Here is an 8986-nt window from a genome sequence, read left to right on the forward strand (position 1 = left end):
TCTTCAGTGAAACTTGGACTCCTTCACTTTGACTTGTTTGCAAGCTCTTCCCTCCCTGCCTGATTTAAGAGATGAGCGCCAAGTCGATCATCAACAAGGAGCTCTTCACGCCTCACGATGAGAAGATGCTTGCTGCGGTGCAGGTGAAGCGGAGGACAAAGAAGAAAATCCCTTTTTTGGCCACTGGTGGTCAGGGAGATTACATGACTTTCATCTGCCTCTCAGGTGTGAGCTAATAAGCACCTCTTTGTTTCTCTGCTGTTTGTGTTTAAATTAGTTTATTCATCTGTCTCTGTGTGCGATCTGGTAAAAAACACCCCTATTAATTCTCCTTCTGATGTTTACATACTTTCATGTCTTCTAAGGTAATTTTAGATTCAGTAGATTTAAGCTGGCCATCAGATTGGTTGTTTTATTAGATAAGATTTAAGCTGGAATTGCATTGTTTTCCTTTGAGCAGGAAAATGGTCCCAACAGTCTTGATGGCTTCAACACAGAACAAACATCTGGTTCAGCAGCATGACATCTGTGTGTTTTCACACAAAACAAACCATAAATAGCAGAGTGATTTCAGCAATGATGAACGAAGTTTGCTGATTGTGCTTGTAATTACTTGTAATTATCATTTAATAAGGCTATTGATTTCTGTTTCAGTGTTGCTGCTCAGAAAGTTCATTTAATTTTCAAAATTATGTCTGATTTCATGCAAATCTAAGGTTTGGCCAGCATTTAATTTGAATTAGGGGTGCACCATTTGCAGTTTTTCGCCAATCACAGATCTTGATCTTGAGAATAAGCTGACTTGCTGATAAAGATTTTTGCCGATACCGATTTTGTCTGAACTAAAAGCAGATTATGTTGATGTTTCATTTTCCTTATATTGAGAAAACCAACATGAATACTCATGAAACGAAATAAGTTTCAACTGGACATGAAGTAATGTTCTCAAATATAAATGAACATCTTTAGAATTGCTATTTGAACTAAAAACTCCTATTTGTTCTTTTAGACTTTCATTTTTCCGATTTTGAAAACAAAACTTTTGTACCTGTTTCAACACACAAAAATTATTCTACAGCATTGATTTGCTTTAACATTAACTAGGGGTGCACTGATTGCAGTCTTTGGCCGATCACAGTCACAGATCACAGTTATTCCACTCTGGGCTTCTGTGTTTACACGCTGATGCTCTCATAATAAACTATTTGTGTTCAAAACGTCACTAATGAACCTAAAGTTACAGAGAAAGGTCACCGTTTGTCCAAAGGGCTTATGATGAGTCATTTCTCCTTTTCATGTGTAAATTGTTGATATTCACTTTTCAAAATGTCAGTCCTCTCAACTGCAGTGTTCCCCCCCCCCCCCCCCCCCCCCCGTGTTTCATTTCAGCATGAATCTCACCACCCCGACTCAACCAGAATGATCTGTTGAATTATAACTTTTAACAACTCCTTGGATGTGTTTTGTTTCTCTTCCTGATTTATTTATTTATTTATTTAACTTATGTTTTTCAGGAGGATAAACTGCTTGAGATGTAACATCTCGTTTTCGAGCAGGTCCTCCTACAACACAACCAATAACAAATAAGGTGGCAGAGTTAGAAAGTTATAACAGACTTAAAAAAAAAGGGAAAGTAAATAATAGTAAAATCAACGATATGTATAAATATATATATATACACACGTAAATATAAACACATAAGCATGGATACATAGATACCCACACGTGTACATACGTACATACATACCTATATACCAATTTAAATTAAATAAATCTGCTGTGAGGCACTCAAAGAGAAATAAGGGCAAAAAATTACATTGTAAATAAACCTAAAGTGAAGTAGTATCCCAATTGAATACAAAGTTTGGCAACGAAATACAGCATGTTAGCCATTGAATGCACAAAATCATCATAGTAAAGATTAAACAAAGCAACTACAGCTTGGCTTTACATAAGCATAAACAGTGCGGGAAAATTTACGAATAGTTGAGATGGATCTTAATTCAGTGGGTAATTTATTCCAGTCCTGAGGAGCTTTAACACAAAAGGCGAGTCTACCCACCTCCTTTTTAAAACGAGGAACAACAAATGATGGAAGAGTAGTTAAGCGGGTGGAATACAAGGAATCAATGGGAACCAAAAGTGTTTTTAGATAAAGTGGAAAATCAAAATAAATGCACTTAAACATAATCTCCTAACCCTGTCTTTGCCTGCTCTTGTCCTGTGATTTAATCCAGAGCGTCTCTTTGCATTTTCCTCTGGATTTTTATTTTTATTTTTCTTCTTTTTGTCAACAATGGATCTGGTCAGCTGGTCTCTAAATGCAGTTGATCAAATTTTCTCCACCCAAAGAATGGCTGAGGGAGAGCCTTCCTGCCCTGACGGAACACACTCGACTGGATACGTGATGGATTCCTGTGGCGAGTGGAAGACGATGTGTCTGTCGCTGCTGTCCATAGGGACGTAGAAGATATTTACATAATTGAACTCATGATAATCCAGTTTGTGCTGTTTGAAGGGGGCGGGTTCTTGGTGTGTCGCCCCTGGACCTCTACAAAGGGATGTGTTGTGTTGTTAACACTCACTCATAAGTTGCACAAGCAAAATAGTGAGCTGGATGCTCTGACCAGCAACTGGCTGCAGTTTCTGAACTTGTCTACAAAGTGGATAACAACTTAATGAAGTTCTCATCAAGGCTTGGTAGAAATTGACCCATCCATCCATGTTCATTCGCGTATCCGGAGTCGGGTCGTGGTGGCAGTAGCCTAAGTCGAGAGGCCCAGACTTCCCACTTGGGCCAGTTCCTCCGGGGGAATCTCAAGGCATTCCCTGGCCAGGTGAGAGACATAGTCCCTCCATCGTGTCCGGGGTCTCCCTTTAGGCCTCCTCCCGGTTGGACGTGCCCGTAAAACCTCACCAGGAAGGCGTCCAGGAGGCATCCTGACCAGATGCCCGAGCCACCTCAACTGGCTCCTCTCGATGTGGAGGAGCAGCGGATCTACGCCGAGCTTCTCACCCTATCTCTAAGGGAAAGCCCAGCCACTCTGCAGAGAAAACTCATTTCGGTCGCTTGTATCTGCGATCTCGTTCTTTCGGTCACTACCCAAAGCTCATGACCATAGGTGAGGGTAGGAATGTAGATCGACCGGTAAATCGAGAGCTTCGCCTTCTGACTCAGCTCTCTCTTCACCACGACAGACCGGTACAAAACCCGCATCACTGCAGATGCAGCACCAATCCACCTATCGATCTCACTCTCCAGTTTTCCCTCACTTGTGAACAAGACCCTGAGATTCTTAAACTCCTCCACTTGGGGCAGGACCTCATCCCTGACCCGAAGAAGGCATTATACCTTTTTCCGAATCAAGACCATGGTCTCAGATTTAGAGGAGCTGATTCCCATCCCAGCTGCTTCACACTCGGCTGCGAAGCGCTCCAGCGAAAGCTGAAGATCACGTTCTGATGAAGCCAACAGGACCACATCATCTACAAAAAGCAGAGACCTGATCCTCAGCCCACCAAAACGGATGCCCTCCACACCTTGGCTGCACCTAGAAATCCTGTCCATAAAGGTTATGAACAGAATCGGTGACAACGGGCAGCCTTGGCGGAGTCCAACTCTCACTGGGAACAAAATTGACCCAGATTATAAAATTCTGTTCTCTTAATCTGGCTCCCCATGTTGGCCTTGGAAGGCCAATCATCTTAAACTCCCCTGGATATTTATGTAGACCGAGACTTTGTCCCACCCTCCCTTGATCCTCACATGGGCCCATGACCTTCTTGGATCAATTCTTCCCGAGGTTCTGTTACATCTTAGATGGGGAGTGGGACAGAACTGACAAAAAGCTGCTCTTTCTTCTACATCTTCATCATCATCTTCTTCTTCATCTCCTATACATTGGGAAATTAGCTTCCAATTTACTTGTACAATTTTTCGGTTGACTTTACAGTTTATAGAATGTACATTTGAAATGTAAACTAATTAGAAAATGTTCATTAATTTTACATATGAATGTGGGTCGAGGGAATTTGTGCCGTTTAATGTAAATTTTGACACCTCAATAGAAAAAAGGTTTAACAGTGGCCAAATAAAGAAAGATCACTCAATGTGTTTGCACCAAAGAGCAAACTCAAAAGTGTATCCTATGCGGAGATGACAATTCCCCCTTAGTCCACTAGAGGCTGGCTTCAGAATAGAGGTCGTGATCATGTCGTCAGCAAATAAAACCTTTATCTCTCATCTGGACGTTTACATCTGCCCACAGCGCAAACAAGATAGCCGAAAACGTCCGCTATGCAGAGCTGCAGCTGCAACAAGTTGTCGTCGGTGCTCCAGTCTTAGGTCTTTCACATGGATCCAAACCATTTATAACATTGATTCTGTCCATGTACTGGTCCCTGATGCCTTTATTGAACGTATCCCAGTATATTCTGCATCCCTTTTGGGATTTTAACATGTTTAACACTTACTTTCTCTCAAACCTGCTTCTTTTCTGCAACATATTGTTAGTTTACATGGTTTGTAAGGCCATCAACATGTCTGTGCACATCCTATTGAGCAAGTTCCCGTTGACTCCCATGTTTAAAAAATTCCAACTTCACAGCAGAAATAAATGTTTACAAAGATGGCAGTGGTGGGAGCCGCCCACCGGGCTTCAGTTCAGCTCTTCAGAAACCTACGGGTGATGGCGTGGAGGGTCCGTTCATTGTTTCTACAGTCGATAGTTTGTTTTCTTAGATTTTTTTTTCCAACAGTTTTTTTTGTGTAACAAAAGGTTGTTGCCTCTCTTTGATCACACCTAACAACCTAATTTATTTGATGGAAAGAGGAAAACCCCCATTCCAGGATATTAAAAGTTCAGCTCTCAATAATCTGTTTTCACTTCCAAAGAACCCCCCACACTCCTTTTCTATTTAATGTGCAGACACAGCTGGTTTGTTTGTCTTCTTCCTTAAGACACTATCTGGTTAGCAACCATTACTTCTTTTTATCACAACCACATGCAACCAGAGCTGTTTCTGTTGACACATCAAAGCTTTATTCTTTCAGAATAAAATAAACTCCAGAATCTGACATTCACACCAGCATAACTGAATGCGTGTTAGGATATAGGACTTTTCGAACATGTCTCCTAAAGACGTGGCGGTGGGAGTCAATTCCAACTGCCTCAGAAGTTACCATTAGAGGCGTATTTATAGAGATCTATTTGTTCTTTGTCATGGACTGCAAGGATGGAAGGGTTTAATGTTTGACTAAATGGACTCTGAGCTTTTACGTTCTCACTTCATGGATCATTTTTACAGCTTAAACGACTAGATGCCATCTCGGCATTGTTTCTTTGAGGATTTATTGAGCCTTTATGTTTCTTTTTCTTTGTTTCCTTTTTTAACAAAATAATAGATGTGCCCAATCTTTATTTCAACCATTCATAAAGACAAACCTTTGTTTTTCTGGCGGGGGGGGGGGGGGGGGGGGGGGGGGGTTATCCTATATGTACAGTTAGATGCAAAGCAGTGATGCCAAAATAAAAACGAGGAAGCTCCAAACTGCCCCAACATATTGATCTTTTTGCCTCTTCCTCTTTTCATTTGAGAATCTCCTGACTCAGCGGATGTTTTGCAACGCGTGTGAGATTTCACCATTATGCCATTCAGTTGGGCTTTCCCCCCCCCAGCAACTAATCCATTGTTCTGGCTTTTATGCATGCATTTCTTTATATTAAAACAATACGTGTGAAACCAGCTTGCAAAAGCCTCCCAGAGTGAGGAACAATGCGACTTGGTGTGAGTTTAAAACATGCACCGTTTGATGGTGAGGGGGGATGGGGGTCTCTTGACAGCCTCGTGGATACAGTAGCACATAGCGGAGGCCTGAGGGCCATGCAGTGGCTGAGTTATGTAATCTGTGGGCTGTCATTACTAAATGAAGCCTACAGTGTGAGGAGCCGTACTGTAGAGACAACTCTTCACTCTTAAGCTGAGCGGGATGCTGAGATGAAACATCAGGCCTTCTCTAAACCCTGGATCACATGTAACGGGCCCTCTTAGATCCAGTAAGAATATTTTCAACCAATTTAGAAGTTTTACATTTGCAGTTTTTAAGGTTACATGCTATTTGGAGTTAAATTCTCCGTCCCCGTGCATATAATACAAGGATGTTGTGCAACTGCTTGTTTGACTACAATATTCAGTAGAAGCTCCTCTCTGTGTGGGTGACTGAGTCTTTGAATTGTCTGTTTGCTGAATGCAGGGCTGTTTGTCCACAGTGAGAGCTGCATTTATCAGTAAAACAAAACAAAAGCCTGGACAGCTGCCACTTGGAGAGCAGCACGTCTTGTGTCAGAATAGCATGTGGCTCTAAAAAAACAAGGCTGATTCGGCTGACTTAGCAAACCGTTGTTTGCCTTGGGGGTGAAAGCTTGGAAATCAGTCCTACATTAGCGAAGGAGACAATTATGTCCTCGAATCCTTGCTGTAATAAACACTGATACCAGGAGGACTCGAGGTCCAATTCAGAAGTGTACAAGTTTAATTAAAATGGCCATTTTTCATGCTTGTTTAGGTTTTAATAGCTTTTGTGTGTTTTAACTAAACTTGTATTTAGTAGCTTTAAGGGCTTGCTTATCAGTGATTATTTGTGCTACGACCTTCATGAGAACAAAACTAAGATCATTTGAAATTCATAATATATTGAGTACAAAGTAAAGCCTGACTAAACATATATTTTTCTGCTCCTCTCTGCTGATGATGCCAAACATTAATCATCTTCATGTTGCTGGGAGTCTGGCTGCATAATTTCCTTCCTCTGTCATTGTTTCATTCCTAGCTCTTCATGACCACCAACAGAGATAAAGACTGCTTGCACAGAATCTGGAAGCACATCATGTTTGAGTTGTAAAAAGCCAGCGGATATTAGTAAACCTGCAGAAAAGTGGAACAACTGCAGTCATTCTTCTCTTTAACAATACCAATCGGTGTTGCACCTTATTTTGTTTGGAAAGCTTGATCAGCTTTACCTTTTATGGTGAAGTATTTTCCCTTGCAATGGGGGCAGTACATACCTAAATAACTGCAATCAAGTGATATTTTTGTGTCTGAGTAAGAACTTACCAACGGATGGCCATTAGGGTCAAAAATTTCGAATGAGTACCTCAGATTGTTTAACCTCCAGCAAAATGACGAGCACATCATACTCCCTTTCATCACTGGCAACGAGCGAAGAGGTAAATCTGTAAAATAAGGTTTATGAATGGTGAAAGTTTTTTTAACCACTTGTTACAAATCAGTAAATGCTTTTTGTCCTTTCAGGCTCATGTAGAAGGAAACATTACTTCTAATATGGCGTCGCCTGGAGACATTGACCCAATCCCAATACTTGCACTGTACCCTGCGGTCTTCAGCAAAGTGCACCTGGAGAAAGTGCACAGTAGGGTTCGAGTGCGTAGTACACAAGTGTGCAAATAATAGCCAGATTGAGACAGGGAGCATTATGTCTTTGATCGCAACGCATGCTGGGATGCTAGTCACTGTGAAACTTTTTTTTTTCCAGAAACCTTTATTAACAACTTTCAAACAAACAACAAAGCAATTGCTGCTTTGTCTAAAACATTCAGAGCATCAACTAATTGTCCTAAAATGAACTAATTTTATTAGAAAACACATATTTTCAGAAAAGGAACTTGAGCCATTTCTCCCGCAGCAATGACTTGTGGGTAATACCCTTGCCTGAGGTCCGTGTCGCTGCGGGCTTGGGTGAAGTGCAGAGTATGGGTGCAATGGGGGCGTGGTCAACTTCCACACTTGAGAATCGGGACACCCTACGCACTCGCATCCCTGGCCGGGAACGCGCAATTGAAGGGCACAAGGGTGCAAGTGCGAGTATTGGGATTGGGCCTTGGACCTGCTCACGTGTTATTTAGACCCGGTTTTTATGGTCATATGTTATTAAGCTGCCAATATTGTTCAACAACTGGGCATCATTTAATTCATTTTAAACAACATTTTGATGGATATTTCCAGAGATTAACGGTAAAAACAACACATTGTCTTTAAGCATTGTGCATCCTAGAAATAAACAGCACAGCTAAACCTGCTAAACCCTACACCTAAAATGTGCCTGCAACATTTTCCTGTTTATATTCACTTGTTTGGAGCTTCCGGTATTTGTAAATGGCACCTGAATGGTACCTGGTTGACAGCACTTGTGTGTGTATGGGTCCTGATGGACTGTTTTTGCCTCTTCAAGATTAGGATAAGGTGTAACAGGACAACTAGAAGCTGGTGTTACTTTAGGCAGAGGCAGAATTACTTGTTACCATTTTAAACTTTGAACCAGGTTCTGTGAGACTGAAGTCAAGCGGCTTTCAGTACCTGCTCATTGCAGCTCTTCTTGGCTTGACTTTACTCGACTCAGCTGTACTCCGTTTTGGTGGATGGGCTTGTCATGGTGGAGAGGACCCCGGAGTTTGAAATGTTTTGAGAGGTGATCTGTGTGTGACGAAACACAACACAGCTCAACAATAGATGACTTGATGGCGATCTTCACCCTTCTGCTTTTTGTCAGACTCTGATAAAAAGAAACCTGGGAAAGGCTGCAGCAGCAGGGTGCAACACCCGGGTGTCAACCAGTAACCAACAGTCTTCTGACATCCTGTTTTCAGGCTTGGTATGCTTTGATCCAGAGTGAAGTCGGTACTGGAAAAGGAATAGAAACCTGGTACCTCTATTGGTGGAAACTTTTGGAAAGGAGAGGATCGAATGCCCTGCTGTGAGTCCAGACCTGAATACAACTGAAGACTAGTGTGATCAGCTTGGACATGAGGAATTGGATACCATTTCACATCAAAATGTGACCAGCATGAGGAAGAGAAGCTAATGGCGCTTACACATTCGCATCGGCACGGCCCCAAAGGTACCGAACGGCACAAGAAATTGGTTTCACACAGGTCAGATTTGCGTTTTTGGTGCCGAGGCGACTCTTTTT

General features: G+C 41.9%; 1 protein-coding gene across 4 annotated transcripts in view; it reads left to right on the top strand.

Moving 5' to 3' along the window:
• Positions 1-8986, top strand: part of stxbp6 (syntaxin binding protein 6 (amisyn)) — a 102391-nt gene that overhangs the window by 23162 nt on the left and 70243 nt on the right. For all 4 annotated transcript variants that reach the window (XM_054741695.2, XM_015969799.3, XM_015969801.3 and 1 more), the window contains exon 2: positions 8-225. In XM_054741695.2, the coding sequence (XP_054597670.1) occupies positions 72-225 (154 nt within the window). In that variant the 5' untranslated portion in view covers positions 8-71. The remainder of the gene's footprint in view (positions 1-7; positions 226-8986) is intronic.

Source organism: Nothobranchius furzeri, chromosome 18 (genome assembly GCF_043380555.1).
Source record: "Nothobranchius furzeri strain GRZ-AD chromosome 18, NfurGRZ-RIMD1, whole genome shotgun sequence".
Taxonomy (NCBI): domain Eukaryota; kingdom Metazoa; phylum Chordata; class Actinopteri; order Cyprinodontiformes; family Nothobranchiidae; genus Nothobranchius; species Nothobranchius furzeri.